This window comes from Poecilia latipinna, unplaced genomic scaffold, assembly GCF_001443285.1.
Source record: "Poecilia latipinna isolate Pla-1442-1.1 unplaced genomic scaffold, P_latipinna-1.0 Scaffold4098, whole genome shotgun sequence".
Lineage (NCBI taxonomy): Eukaryota > Metazoa > Chordata > Actinopteri > Cyprinodontiformes > Poeciliidae > Poecilia > Poecilia latipinna.
Genome location: NW_015116714.1, coordinates 11,848 through 27,483, shown reverse-complemented (window position 1 = coordinate 27,483; position 15,636 = coordinate 11,848). Strand labels below are relative to the sequence as shown.

Below are 15,636 nucleotides of genomic sequence, written 5' to 3'. Positions count from 1 at the left end.
TCTCTGAAAAGATCAACACATAGACACCTTAACGATCTGTTCAGCAGAAACAGCTGCACTGATCGCAGCGCTGCTGAAGTCTGTTGTTGTTTTCGGTCATTAATAAATGACAACATGCAGGAAAGTTCTGCTCTGGACGAACGAATCCCTGACCGATTAATCTGATGATTAGCAGAACCCGGTTACTGATTCATGAGAAATTAGAAAATGAGAAGAAGGAAGTCGGTGACCGACAGCGAACTGATGTTCAGGTTAGACAGCGTTCCTCCAGGACTGGATCATAACCTCTGATTGATTCCTGAACAGGTTATCATCAGTTAAACATCCTTTCAGTTATTATTAGAAGAAATTATTTTAACATTTCTTTATTATTAACTAACCACTGAACTGTTTTTCTGTCTCATTTCTTCAGTTTTATATCTAATAATTAAATCAGACGGAGAGAGAAAGATCCACAAGGAGAGGACAAACGTTAACATGAACAACATGCAGAAGCAAAACGCTGATTAAGAAACTAATGGAACAAACCAGTACGGCAACACCCAAATGACAACAATCAGCACACAGAAATCAACAGGATATGGAAAGACAATAGTCACAAAAAACAACAGAAATAATCAGAAAACAAAAATAAATAAAAAACAAACCCAAACATTGGTGCATCATGATAATGAATAAGAAAAAATATACATACTTAGTTAATTCCAATCAAAGTACAACTGAAGAAATGCAAATTTTAAATAAGAAAAACCCAAAACATAAAATATATGCAAACATTCCCATCCTGGTAAGAAACATGATTTAACAAAAAGCTGAATAAGATGAAAAATAAAACTTCATGTGATGAAACCGAAGCTAGTGCTAACAATGGTCTCTATGGAGCACTCTTAGTAAAGTTACACTGCAAAAACTTAACAGCAACGTTTTGGGTTATATTTAGAGAAAAAAAAGTAATATTTTCACCCTGTTGTTCATAAATATCATAGATCCAAACTAAACATTTAAGTCACAAGCTAAATACTTTGTTTACACACTAAATATTTAGTTCTAAATTAAATATTTAGTTCAAATAAAAATCTTTTATTTCAGTTTACTTTTTCCAAACAAAATATTTAGGTCAGGCCTAAATATCTAACTTTATTTGAAAATATTTAACTTTTTATCAAAAACATTTAGGTAAAAACTAAGTACATGTAAACTAAATATATAGCTCAGACTTAAATATTTAAATCACAAGCTAAATATTTAATAAGCTAAGTATTTAGCTTGTGAATTAAAAATTAGCTTTGTGCCATTCATTAATGGATGAATAGAAAGGTGAAATTTTGACACCATTTTTTCTCTGTATGACATTTTAATATAAACCAAAAATGTTAATTATTTGGGTTTCCTGTGCTGTCAGTTTGTGGTTGTTTCCCTTCGTTTTCTTCGGATCCGAGAAACAAAGAGGAGCCAAAGGAAGATCATTTTTTACAGAAGTCGTCTTTTATTGCCACGTAAGAAAGTTTTATATATAACAACGTAATATATTGTTAGATGACAAATGAACAACAGTGGAGCAGAAACGTCCCTGTAAGCCCGCCCAAAGGAAAACTAAAAACAGTCATAGCAACACTGTGGCAATATATTTCTGGAACAATACATCTGCTATATTTTATTTCAGTTTACTTTTTACAATAATCGTAAAGTACCAAAATACAGCTTTTTCATAACTTACTCTCACAAATTATAAAGTCAGTGAACAGTAGAAGGACAATGGGGCGTCACGCTGCATATTATTAGAAGCTACTGTGCAAACAATGGTGGGGATGGTCTCTACCAGAGAAAAGATGCTTTAGATGCTGCGTAGGGGCCGTACTGAACGTTTCCATATACACATATGCATAAATACCACAAACTGCTCTGGACATCAAAAATAGAAAGTTGGATTTCATAGAAGTTTGTATGTAACGAATGTTTAGCACTAAAATGAGTCAATCAGTTTCATATAAATGGATAATCTCGTTAAGCGACGGCTGGTTTCGCTCATATGGCAAATAAATAAAAATAATGGGAAAAATCCTTCAATAAAAATAGTTTAGATGGTTTAGTGAGCTCCTAGTAGATTATAAGCAGTCAATATCTTACCTGCAGCAGGTAATTCTCTGCATCCCAGAGGCTAAAGCTAACGGCTAGCAGATTTCCATTCTCAGCAGTATCATAGCAGTTGATGCTAACTAAATATTACGAACCCTTTGAAAATGTCATATTTGCCTTGAGTAGATATTTCTACAGAAACAGCTGCTAATTACTTACATAGGAAACTAATGTAGGAGGCAGTGCGCCACTAAATGTCTTCCTGTGGGAAACGCATAACGGTTTCTGGTCAAACTACCTAAAAGTAAGTTAGTACAAAAATCAACCAAACAGCATTTACTTAAACCTCTGTGATCATTTTGGTTTTAACATGTTAGAATCAATTTTATATGAATGTTTGTAAAGTCAAAGCATGAAGACAGTTGGCATGAACCGCTACGACTGTTTGAGAGAGTGCAGCTGTTTTAGAGTCTAGTTTGGTTTCGGTCAGATTAGCCGTTAGCTTCAGACTCCAGGTTTAACTAAGATGGGCTTAGACTAAGTCCGGGGCCAACAGGCGGTCCGGGGCTGTTTTCTGCACTTGTAATTACAATTTTCTTACAATGGAAAATCTTAAGTACAACAGAAAGTATAACTTTAGTTTATAAACAGGTTTTCATAATAAATAGAATCACATTCATCTAGAGACTTTTACTGAAAAACCAACTTTGCTGCACCAAAATCAGCTTTTATTGAATTTATTAAACTCGGCTAAATGTTAGCTAGCATTTTGAAAGAAAGTGACCCAAATCCTGTTCCTATAACTAACGATCAATTTAATCAATCGAGCCCAGAGGAATTTGAAAACTAACTTTTTATTTTATTTAACACAGCAAATGTGCAAAATCTCTTAAGTTTTGGATCTACGATGAATAAAAAAAGAAAAATATCAAACTAGTTAATTTGCTTGATTCTGGTCAACTTGACAAGTTTGGACTAAATGAAAACAAAGTGAGAGTTTTCTGTTGCAGGTGAGATATTAGCTGCCTAAAATCTCTCTTCATGACCGTACTTGAAGAATCCGTTTGAAAATCTGCAGATGAATCCGTTTCCTGTGACGTCAGTAAAAGCTGTACGCCCAGGAACAGGCGCTGTTGAAGCACGTCGAGCGCTACTGGACAGAGAGAAACGGGAACATTGTGCTTAAAAATAAACCCGACACGAAGCGGAAACCCAGGCGGAGATGGTTCTGCTGCACAGCTCAGCATCTCCAGCAGAACAGGAAATAAATCAGGATGTTTTTGAACGTGTATCTTGTGTTGGAGCCCTTTTATGAACTGTACATATCATGTTTTCTAAAACAAAATGCACCCGTACGTCGGCTCGTTGCTGGACTGCATTGTAACTCATTCCCAACAAACAGATATTTACAGACATCGTTTTCTGATTCAGGATGACATCAGCAACAATCCGTGCTTTTAAATCTTCAGCAGAAATATGATAATAGTCAGAAAATTACCCAACAAAACAGGAGCTGACCAAACTGGTACCAGCAGGGTCGGTTTGGGAATTCACTGATCTGAAAAACGTCGGACCGTAGAAACAGGTTACGGTTTATTCACTGAATAATTTGAAGCTGGTTATGAACTGAACCCTGTTTTAGAGCAGCGAAGTCATGAGGCCTCTGGACATCAGTCCTGCTCCGACGCTGATGATGACCTGCAGCTGCAGGAGGAGCTTTATGCGCTAAATGTTTATGAAGTTAGGAAAATGCTAAAGCGCTAAATGAGAAATTGGCTCTGGTATTAGTGCTTTAGAATTTATCCATAAGAACTAATTTAGGGGAAGCTAAGTGGGCTAAAGAGAAAACTTAGTGTTGCTAACTAGCAGATGAATCATTTCCAAACTTAACATTTTCAGAACAAAACGTTGAATTTAGATTCATCATGAAGCATCACTTCTGGTAAATCTGATGAACTTTATATTTTGGTTATTTTGATCCTTTAAAATCATGGTTTGAAGAGCGGTTCCACAGAATCAACACAGAACATTTATGAAATGATTTATCCCCTAAAATGAATCATAAAATGAGTTAAAAACACATTCCTGATCGCAGATTTTTGTTCATCTTTTCATATTAGCAGAATCTTTGTGACCTGCTGTTCTGCTTTAGAACAATTTTTGGCTTTAATTTAAACCAAATGTAAATTTTAGGGGAATATAAAGTTAATCCCCGACGTTGATGTATCAGAAGGTTAAATACGGATTCATTTTGATGACCCAAAATTAATTAGCCCAAACGGCTAAAATTAGCTTCAGATTAACTTGTTTCTGTGACGCTATTGATAGAAACCATCAAGGATTAAATGCTACATAATGCTAACCAGTATTTTGGTCGGCTGATGTTTGTGCTGGTTGATCTGAAGGATGAAATGGAGGAGAAGAAACTGAAGGAAGATGAATAATAAAAAGCTTCTGGGAGGGAAATGTCCCCGTTGTTGGCTTCATGCCGGCGTCTTTTCTACCTGAGCATCGTTTCACGTCTGAGTGATGAACGCCGTCAGACATGGCTGGTTCCAGAAGCCACTCAGCTGTGGTTCTGACCCATCCGGCAGATCCCGGCGTTCCACCCGGTTTGTTTTGGTCCCTAATTGTGAGCAATGATGGCCCACTTTGCTTCCCGCTCTCCGTAATCTGGCGTTACGACGCAGCAACTAAACGTCTGCAGGTTTCCGCCTGGCTGCCTGCAGTCAGTTGGTTCTGATCATGCACATCCAGCGACCTCTGACCTTTCCGCTCCGTCTGGAGCAAACTGAGCTGCGATCCGTCAGGAAAACAGGAAATAAACCCAAGGATCAGAGATTCGTAGATTAACTTTGCTCTGTTTGGGTTTGGAAGCTGCAGATGGATTTACGCAGCTGAATGAACAGAAACGACAAAGAAAACAACTTTCTTTGTGTTTTAACATCTCTGGTGTCTCTGTATTACATAACAGGCAGCTGCCATGGGAACAGCAGCCTGTTTTTCATGTTTCTGCTCTGAAACGCCCTGAAACAACATTAAAGCATGGTGGTGGCTGCATCATGAGTCAAAGCTTACAATAGAACAACAGTTTGATTAAAAAGTTTCACCTTTTTGATGCCAAATGGAGGCAAAGAGTAGCTGAAGGAAATGAATGCTTTTATTTTGAAAATCTGACCTGCAGAGAAACGTTCTCACAGTCTGGTCTGAATTAGATTCATCGAGTTCTGACTGAGTGTGGATGTAGAAGAAGATGAAGATGGATTCCCACAGAAAGCCCAGATGAATTTTAACGAGAAGCAGCAAAAAGTGAAATATTATCGCTCCGTGTCTCCGTCGTCTAGCAACAGCAGCTCGTTTCTCATGTTGTTTGTTTGAGTCAAAAGTTACATTTTCTCTGCAGTTTGATTAAAACTTCTCAGATTCCTGCAGTAGCTTCACCCGAATGAATGTTTGGAGAATCTTAGCCAGTTTGGAGTTAAATCTGAATTTCCCTCAGTTTGATCTGAACTGGATTCATTTAGTTTTGATTGGTTTGGATGTTTTCAGTAACTGGATATTAAAGATGGACTCTCTCACCGCCGTCGAAGCAAAGTCGACATCGTGTTCAAAGGGACAGGAAGTTGTACAAAAGTGAAATAAAATTACATTTTTTTTAGCTCACAACGTTTCTCAGGTAGTTTCTCATATTTCTCTGAATAAAAGGAGAAACGATGAACAGAAATGGATCAGGAGGGAGAAAGTTCTGGAAGGTCCGAGCTATAAAACCCTGCTGCCGGGGGCAAACACAAAACCCCCTCTGGTTCCACTCACTGTGAATCTGGTTTTCGCTCTGCAGTCGTTTTAAAGTGATGTAACGTTTATAAAATGTTTTTTTATATTTGTTGAAACGTGAGTTTAATCTGAGACAATCTGTGGATTAATCCGTTTCCTTTGTCTCCCAGTGCTAACTAAAAACAACCAATCAGATTCAGGGGGGGGGGCCTAGCGCTGTCAATCATGGCCATATACACATCATGAATGTTGTGAATGCTAATGCTAGTTAGCATCGCCACAGATGATAGCAGATGAACAGCTTTCCTGTAACAGTGAGTTGTTTCTGCACCACTAGCACATTTAGCAGCGAATACATGGGGTGATTGACAGCGCTAAGTCCCTCCTCCTGGCTCTGACTTTTTTTGGTGCGTTTCTTCAGAAGGCAGTAGCAGCAGCAGCAGCAGCAGTCTGCGCAGCAGCAGCAGCAGCAGCAGCTGTCTGCGCAGCAGCAGCAGCAGCAGCAGCAGCAGCAGCAGCAGCAGCAGCAGCTGTTTGTGCTTCTGCTTCTCACCTGAACTTTTCTCCTGCTTTAACCACGGAGCAGCAGCCGGAGTTGCCGAGCTAAAACGGAAACATGCAAACAGGCTTGAAGAAGCCCTTCGAAGATTTGGCCTATTTGTCACACTCACGGGTTTATTTTTATATTTGAGTCATTTAACCCACATAGATTTTTCCAGATGGTTTTTCTCTCTCTCTGTGGGTAAAACTGGAGTTCAGAGAATGATCTGATAGAAAAATAAGACCTTTAGAAAGGTTAGGACAATTCTTTAAAAATATTTTATAGTTTTTGCACAAAATGAGCCCAGCCGTATGAAAATGAATCTTTGAAGCAATTTAAGGTTTAAATTTATGTTTGGTCCCTGGTTTAAAATGTTTCAGGCGAGAAGCTTCACTTTAAACTCGTTCTTTAGACATTTGGTCCCACGGTGCTTATTACAGCGCCCGCTTAGCGTGGCGCCCGCATAGCGTGGCGCCCGCTTAGCGTGGCGCCCGCATAGCGTGGCGCCCGCATAGCGTGGCGCCCGCATAGCATGGCGTTAACGTTATTCTGCTAATATTACAACTTTATTCTTATTATTTAAAATTGCTTCTTAATTCAACTAATAGTGTAAATTTAGTGAAAGTCTGAAAGCATCAGATATTCTTCTGGGAAAGTTAGTTATAGGTCTGTTTACATATTAACCTGTTATTATTGATCAACAGATTTTATCTGATGTATTTTCTCCTGTTGGTTTTTCCCCTGATGCCTGCAGATCAGAGTCTCAGTGTTTCTCCGTAGATTTTAATCTCGGTTGAGAATGACTCCATTTTATTTCTGTTCTTTTACTCTGTACAGATTCCGTATTTTATACTTTTCATCCATTTTTGTTCGATATTCTGTCTTCGTTAACCACGGTTGGTCAGCTTCGGTTGTTTTTAAAGATTCTCCATAAATAAACTTTGACTAGGTCATTATGGTTGAAAACATTCATCCTGTTTAGTTGGTTAGTTATCGTATTAAAATAGCTGCCAGATTATTAAAACTGAAGGATTTCAGGGATTAAGAGGATTTAATCTCAGATTGACCCAATCAGATTTAAAAACCGTTTGAATTTTTCTGTTTTTGCTGCATCTACCTCAAATCTGAATCCCACAATCATCATCATCATCATCATCATCATCATCATCATCATCATCATCATCATCATCACCACTGTGTGCTTCTGCTTCAAAGCTCTCAGGAGAAACGGTTGTAATCATGAGCGAACGTTTTTCCTCCAGACCGTTTGGTGTTTCGTTGAGGAAGCCTCTCCTGAAGGCTTCTGGGTAATAACTCGGTTTTTCTCCGTTACCATGACATCGCTCTTCATCTGCGATATTGCTATCAGGTTTGGTTTCTGACTCTCTAACGTTGGACATCGTCAGAGAGGAGGAGACAACTCGAACATCGGCACAAATGTACAAACATGGCCTCAGGTACGTATTGTTTGTTGTCAGCATCTGAAGCGTGATCTGATTGGTTGGCTCTGACTTCAAGGCAACTTTCACTCAGACGACGAAGCTCCGCCTCCTCCGGAGCTCCCCAGGAGGTGGCGTCTCCAAACAGAGATTATTTGCGTCTCCGCTCCTCTCGCTCTCACACAGTCACCTCCGTCTTGCTGTTGGTCACAAAGTAGGGCTGCGTGGGCAGGAAGTGCTGGCTGTGGCTCTGGCCCCGGGAGCCGTGCAGCTGGTTGGGCTCCAGCACCGTGCACTGGGGCCTCTTGTGCCCGTAGCTCTTTCTCCTGCCCACCGTCTCTGTCCCTTCCCAGCCCTTTATGCCAAAGCCCACCGCGTGCCCAGCGATGGTGTTGGAGCTGTAGGCAAACGGCCGGCCCATGGTGGCCGAGCTCGAGCCAAAGGCGGTCTCGACGGCCCTGGACATGCCGCTTGGCATCGTCCCCACCATGTGCGCCAGGGAAGAAGCCCCGAGTCCTGGCGCCTTGCTACTGTAGGTGTGGGTGTGTGTGTGGGAGCTGTAGGAGCTGTGGGCCGCATGGCCGCCTTTGGACTTTTGGCCGTTGGGCTTGAGTCCGCCGCTGCCGCCCGCAATGTGCCGCTCCGTCGGCAGGGTGGAGACGGACGAGATGCTGGGCATCTCCGTCACGTAGGTGGCCACAGGCTCCGGAGTCAGTGGACCTAAAGAGGTCATGGGGGTTATGGAGGGCATTGGGGAGAGTGAGGTCATCTGCGGCATGGACGTCATCGCTGTCATTGAAGCCATTGATGCCATTGATGCCATTGGGGCCATGGATGCCATTGGGGCCATTGAAGCCATTGGGGCCATTGAAGCCATCTGTGTCATGGAGGAGTTCAAGGGGTTAGAGGTCAGGGGGTTTGACGGCATGGCGTTGGCGGCCATCGGCGGCGTCATCGACAGGTTGCCCATGGCGCTCCGAGAGTTTCCCATCGGTTGGAGAGGAAGGCCGCCTTTCGTCGGCAGCTCCACCATCAGCCGCCGCTTGTTGTAGATTTCTCCGTTGTACTTGGCAGCTGGTGGGAGAGAAAAACACAAAAATAGACTGAAGTTCAATGCCAACGAGCTGCTGAAGAGCAAATCACATAAAAACATGAAATGCACTGAACAGAGACAGAGCAGATAACAGACCGGATGCATTTTAACTTTTAGTCAGCTTCTTCTTATCAAACTGGCCAAACGGGGAGCACAGCTCCTGCAGCGCCTGCAGGGAGAGGCCGGTTCTGATCCTGGAGGAGTGAAATCTGAGGAAAAGCCAGGATGCATCTTTACTTTCCTCTTAGGAAGATTAAAATGTCTCAGAGGGAGAGAAAATTCAGAGAACCGAGCCGCCTGAGACTTTCTGAGACTTTAAAATGCAGTAATGATCAGGTTAGCTATTAAACCTTAGCAGTTTTTAAAATTCATTCTTGGTAAAGTTTTTACCCCCTACAGATTTAATTTAAACTTACCAAGCCGACCTAGCCTGAGGTGGAAAAGGAATTGCCCCTTAAAGCCCCTTGCTGGTTTTCTTTCCTTTGAGCAGAGCGAGAATATTTAGCATCACAGCGGAGGAACTTTGACTGATTCTTTAGAGAATTAATTCAATTCAGACACTTTGAAGCATTTTCCATAAACAATCTGTTAAAGTTTACAATTCAGCATCCCAACCAGATTTAAGTCTGGACTTTGACGAAGCCACTGCATACCTTCATATAGCTTTTTAATTTTTTCAGAAGGTTCTGGTTCTGGTGTGGTTCCTGGATCAAATGAGGTTCTCTGGAGTCCCAGAACCCTAGAGAAGGTTCTGGGACCGTTTCCAGATCGATGGACATCAGAGACTTTGGGTTTTGAAGATCTTTAGCCTACTTCATGTCGGAAGACGGGTTCTGTTTCTGATCCTAAGGCTGCATTCTGTTCAGTCTGAGTTCTCTGGTATTCGGGTCGAGCTCCTCATAAGTTCCCCGAGACAAGTTGGCACCAAGCAAGGGATGAGACGAAATGGTGAATCTTTCCCACCTGTCCTGTTCAGTCCACTTCAATCCGACTCCAGTCCATTTGCCTACAAATTCCAGTTAGTTTTTTGGCGGTATGAATGCTACTTGAACTTTGACCTCTGGTCCTCCAAACCTCGGTCTGGTTCAATTTGAATGTCAACGCCAAGTGGACCAGAGTCAGCCCCAAAAACAGGAAGTGGACTACAGCGCAGGGCATTCTGGGTAAATACAACCAACGCTAACGTGCTAGCCTAGCGCTAGCAGCAGAAATGGCTCCTGGTCTTTAGCCTAAAGAGAAATCCTCCAACCGCTAAAATCCTCCATCTTGTTTCCATCTGGTGAAGAAGGAAGTTGCTCTCAGTGTCTTCAGAGGTTGTTGTGTCCTTTCCTCCGGTGGTTCTTGGTGCAGCGCCCCCACAGGCCAGGAGGGGAGCAGGTTGGTTTGACTCAGAGCAGCTGGAGGTGGAGCAGATGTTCTGGTTCCAGTAGAACCGGGTCGACTGGACCATCAGGGGGAAAAACATTAGTAAATTTAATTTACTAAAATCAAGTGAACAAGCATAAGCGAGGCTTGTAAATCCACACCAACAGTTTGTTGTTGTGAGCATCTTCTGCCCAGGAAGCGTGTGTGTGGTGTGTGTGTGGTGTGTGTGTGGTGTGTGTGGTGTGTGTGTGGTGTGTGTGTGCTGAGCAGTCAGCTGTAAAGCCTGATATTTATTCCTTCCTCTGTCAGTTAGCGTCTCCCAGCTCCAGTCCCTCTTATCTCTGTAAAATGTGACCTTTTTCGCGGCCGATCCGCGCTCACAGTCGACTCATTACTCTTTAGCTCCTCGTTGCCTCCCTGTCCTTGAAGATAAAGTTAACACACTCAGTGAGTCTGCTTTGCTGCTGTAACTATAAATCTAGTTTATCACTGTGAGCGAAGGAGCGACGCTGCAGCCGAGGATTGTGGGTGAGGACTGCGGCGGCGGGGGGAACAGTGTCTCCTGCCGAGCCGCTACCAGACCTCCTACTGGGATCAAACCTGCTCAGGAGGCAGGTGAATGAGTCTGAAGCCAGGCGGCTCGGCGGTGAAACGGCGGCCGAGGCAGAAACACACAGAGACAAACAATCACCTCGGCGCGGTTCAGCAGAACAGATCTGGTTCTCCTCAGCCGGTCAGGAGATATTTAGCTTTAAAGATCTGATTGATCTGTCATTCCTGCCAAGGGTTATTTTTAAAATGAGTCCTAGTTTGCCATTTAATTTTATGCCTTTTTACCTTTAAAAGTCCCAGACTCGTCCTCATGAAGCCTGATTAAACTGACTGGTAACGTCAAACATCAGTAACCTTCTTTAAAACATCCTCTAACTAACCTTCTGTGTTTTAATGTCACACATGGCTCTTAATTTGCAGTGGTGGGCACACTTCCACTGATCAGCTAATGCGCTAATTATGGAGCTAACTTTACCGCCATACTCAGAATGTATTGCTAGTTCTAAACGGCATAAAATCTGTTTATCTCCTGCTTGGTTTGTGACTGAAGGCGTTAATTAGGCTCAATCAGCAACAGTTAGAAAAACTCAGCCACTGAAACCATGAAAGATCTGATCCAAAGAATCATTTCCTGAAGCGCTAACCGTGAAGATCGGTGCGCTAAATTTGACTCTGTTGAAGGCTATGCATTAGCACAATGTGACACATGGTGGAATTTAGTGTTTTAGCATTAGCTTCTGTTAAACCCTGTGTTTGTATCATGTTTTAGCATTAGCTTCCACTGTGTGTCATGTTGGAATAGCGCTTTAGCTAAATGCCGCATTGATGTAGCAGATTTAGCATTAGCTTCTGCTTAATTCTGTGTTGGTATATTGTTTAGCATGACCACATCCATGTGTATTCAGCTTTAGCATTAGCTTAACAGCATGTTGGTGTAGCACTTTAGCTAATGTGTACGATGAGTGCAGCTGACCTGTTAGCCTGCTACAGTTCATTTCGTTTCTATACAGAGCTTTCCAAAAGGACTCACTCCCTTCAGGCTTTTTATTTCCTGTTAAATTACAACAACAAACTCCACGAACTGGGACGTTTCTGTAACCAGGATAGACGAATTCAATAGGTTTTACAAATAATCATCTGTGAATATAATTTCATGATCAGAAAGTTTTCATACACCAAGATCGGTGGACAAGCCTGGATGATGTCACTGCTGTGTAAGATCCTGGATGGATTTGGTTGAAATTCAGACCTGGAAATGGAAAACGTTTATTAATACATATCTACGGTAAGCTGTAGATTCATCTGCAAACAGAAATCTGTTGAGACTTTGGGGAACATTGCTGATGCTTTTCCAGGTGCTGCAGTCAACGGGTTTAAACGTAATGAAACGTAACAACCGGCTGCGGTGGAGGAGATTTCCAGGCAGATTCTGCCTCAGAGATTCAATGAAAGGTAAAAATGTCAAGGAGTTTCGCTTTGAGCTCCTTTCCCTTAATTACGAGGGTTTTACTGCCCATGGAAACTGAATGTACAGCAGAAATGACTGGTGAGGCCCAGCAGGACGTTTGTTCGTAACACAGAAACCATAATTGGTCATTTGTTCCAGCAGGAGAACAAGTGGTGAATCCAAGAGATCATTAGTTGCCTCAAATCCAATAAAGTGACCTTCCAGAGGCGTCCGGGGGGACGGAGGAGTGGGCCGACAGAGGGGAGGCTGAGCGGGCCGCGGGGGAAGAGCAGAGGGGCAATTAAGGAAGGGGGGCAGATCTGAGGCCTGGTTCCACTTCTAATCAGGTCAACAGGCAGAAAAAACAAAAACCTGCTACAGACAGAGGATGCACTCCTTCCTGTGTATGGCAGGCCATTTTACCATAAAATCAGCTTTACAACGTTCACATTCCAAATATCTGAACGTGGTTTACGACAAGACGTATTAGAAAATGAAGATATCTGTAATTACATTCTTATTGTTATGAATGATTCAGCATTTTATTTTATGGAAGCTTTAAAGCCAATAAATGACCGTCTGAAACATAAATCAACAATTAAATTATGACGTCACAAAATAAATAGGAGACACTAAACTCTTTATTCTGACTTGTTTTAGGGAAACTAAGTCCTCAAAGTAAGCAAAAGGGCCAAACTGCTAAATTTAGCTGATTAGCTCTGCTGTTAGCACGTTAGCAGAACAAGATTTGACATCAAAACATGAAAACATGACTGCAGAATGAACCAAACAAGATTGCTGATGTTTCCTCAGTGAGGTCGGTGCCAATAACGTCCCAATAAATCAATATCTAACCAGAGCTTCATGACGTCAGCACTTAGTGGACATGTAGCCATCACCGGGTGACGGATTGTTCCAGTTTCTCTCCCCAGTTTCCCGTCATCTTGGTGCTTATTGAAGAGATTTCTGTCCGATGCTGAAGGAGAAATCTCCCTTCAATTAGCAGAATGACATGAGCGGCCATAGCAGCAGATCACAATTAGCTCTTAAACGATTCTTTGATGAGGGAGACGGAGCGACGCGGATTAGGGAGGAAAGCAGATGGCTGTGAAGAGGAGAGGAGGAGAGAGGAAGAGGAGGCCCAGACATTAAAGGTTACAAAAGCAGGCAGGAGGAAGAAAGATGTGAAAGATGAAGTGTTTGCTTCAGAAGCAACCAGAACGTCGCTGGTAGATTTGACTTTCAAATCGCTGCCTGAACCCGTCGTGATGTTCAAAAGTTAGACACAGAAAATAATTGTGTTTCTGTGAGGAGCCGCGGCGGGGCGCGGCATCTTTAACATGAAATAATGGGACCTGGAAAATGTTTCCAGACATTTTCAGATGGGTTGGATTGATTCTGTGGCCTGCAGGCAGCCGTCGCTGCGACTCTCCTCGTTCTGCCGCGTTTCTGCTCCTCTGCTTTCTGCCAGTTTGTCATCAGCTTCCAGGAAATTTAGTGTCTGAAAACGACTCGCTTTCCTCCCGTCTTCATTTCAGAGAGTAAACAGCAGCATCCGCCTGAGGCGCAGACAGGTTACTGCCAGGCAAAATGTCAGCACGTTTCTCCACACACAGACTTTAACTAGACACCTGCGGCTGGTCTTCAGAGCTCTCTCCTCTTCTCCACCTCAGTTTGTCACATTATTACAATCACTGTGAACTGGAAGGAAAACAATAGATTTCTTCTAATTAAAATCTGAAAATGGTGGCATGTTTTTGATACTGTCGTATAGAGGTGGCCGAGTCATGCTGTGGGGATGCTTCAGCTGCTCAAAATGAAGGAAAATCCTGGAAAATGTTCACAAACACTCAGCCAGAGGTACAGCGGTTTGGTTTAGATCAAACAATGTCCTAGTCAAAGTCCTGAATTCAATGTACTTGTCTGACCGAGCTTAAAAGAATGAGCCAAACTTCTGCCTGCAGGTGGTTTTAAACTGGGGACTTAATACAGATACAAGCCACACTTTTCAGATTTTTATCTTTAAAGGGCCGGTATCATGTAAACTAAAATCTTTGATTTTTCATCATGTTTTCATGTTTTCCCTCCAGGGTTGCTTTAATTCTGCATAGCTGAGAGATCTTCTAATCTCCATGGCAACCATTCAGCTGTTAAATGCCTGGGTGGACCTAGCCCCGCCTCCAAGAAGTAACTCCTCCCCCACTCAGCTCCTTCAGACTAGCCAGCAGCAATTAGCAACCAGCTGAGCTCATTATAGGAGCTGCTGCTCAGAGCAGCACTGATAAAAACATTAAAGGGTTAATAGAGAAGCCATATTGGGACGACTTCCTGGAGGCGGAGCTTCAGGAAAAGCAGGAGCTTCTTAAAGAGACAGAGACCCAATTTCAAGATGCTAAATTAGAAATTAAGATTTGATATGTATAGCATTTTTATAGCTGAAGGCAACATGGTTAGATTGTGCCTGGAAAACACAACACTGCCCCTTTTAAACATGCCGACATGTTTTTCTGTCCACCATTATGCATAAATTTATGTTTAATTAACAAATAAAATGCAAAATATCCAGCTGAACAGTCAAATCTGAACTCTGACCTCATCTTTTAAAAGTTAAACTTCTGTTATGTTAGAATTATTCACACCTGTTGCTCAGGTATCAAACTCTGAACAGAGATGATGAGCAGCGTCTGTTTGCTGGGACGGGATGAAAGGCGGCCTTCATCATCTGGGGGGTTTTCCGCTCAGCTCTCACTCTGATCTGCTGAAGCTGCTGTCTGGGAAAATTGGCATGTCTGCCTTCTCCATGGTGATTGGGATTTCTCTCCTCTTGTTCAATGCAGGTGTGAAATGTTGAGTTAAGAGAGAATCCATTTATTGTTTGATCTTCAAAGACTGACATCAGGATGTTCTCTGGTGGTTTTCACTGAACAAAACGATCTGAAAATACGAGAGAGCATCTGCCGACTCATCCATCCAACCTTCAGGGAATTATGAACATCCCACCAGTCCAGTCCAGTCCGCTCTAACCCGACTCCAGTCGGCTTTAACCCGACTCCAGTCGGCTTTAACCCGACTCCAGTCCGCTTTAACCCGACTCCAGTCCGCTTTAACCCAATTCCAGTCCGCTTTAACCCGAATCCAGTCCGCTTTAACCCAATTCCAGTCCGCTTTAACCCGACTCCAGTCCGCTCTAACCCTACTCCAGGCCGCTTTAACCCGACTCCAGTCCGCTCTAACCCGACTCCAGTTCGCTCTAACCCGACTCCAGGCCGCTTTAACCCGACTCCAGTCCACTCTAACCCGACTCCAGTTCGCTCTAACCCGACTCCAGGCCGCTTTAACCCGACTCCAG

At 42.7% G+C, this 15,636-nt stretch overlaps 1 protein-coding gene across 3 annotated transcripts in view; it reads right to left on the bottom strand.

Annotated features, from left to right (window-relative positions):
- Positions 1-2,546: 2,546 nt before the first annotated feature.
- The window catches only part of LOC106942191 (protein shisa-9B-like), an 18,011-nt gene continuing 4,921 nt past the window's right edge, over positions 2,547-15,636 (bottom strand). The window contains exons 2-4 of one of the 3 annotated variants that reach the window (XM_015025405.1): positions 8,658-8,904; positions 3,775-8,618; positions 2,547-3,737 (exon numbers count right to left, since the gene is read on the bottom strand). In XM_015025405.1, coding sequence (XP_014880891.1) covers positions 8,009-8,618; positions 8,658-8,904 — 857 coding nt within the window. In that variant the 3' untranslated portion in view covers positions 2,547-3,737; positions 3,775-8,008. Of the gene's footprint in view, positions 8,905-15,636 lie in introns of all 3 variants that reach the window. The other 2 variants (XM_015025403.1, XM_015025404.1) reach the window with 2 other exon arrangements.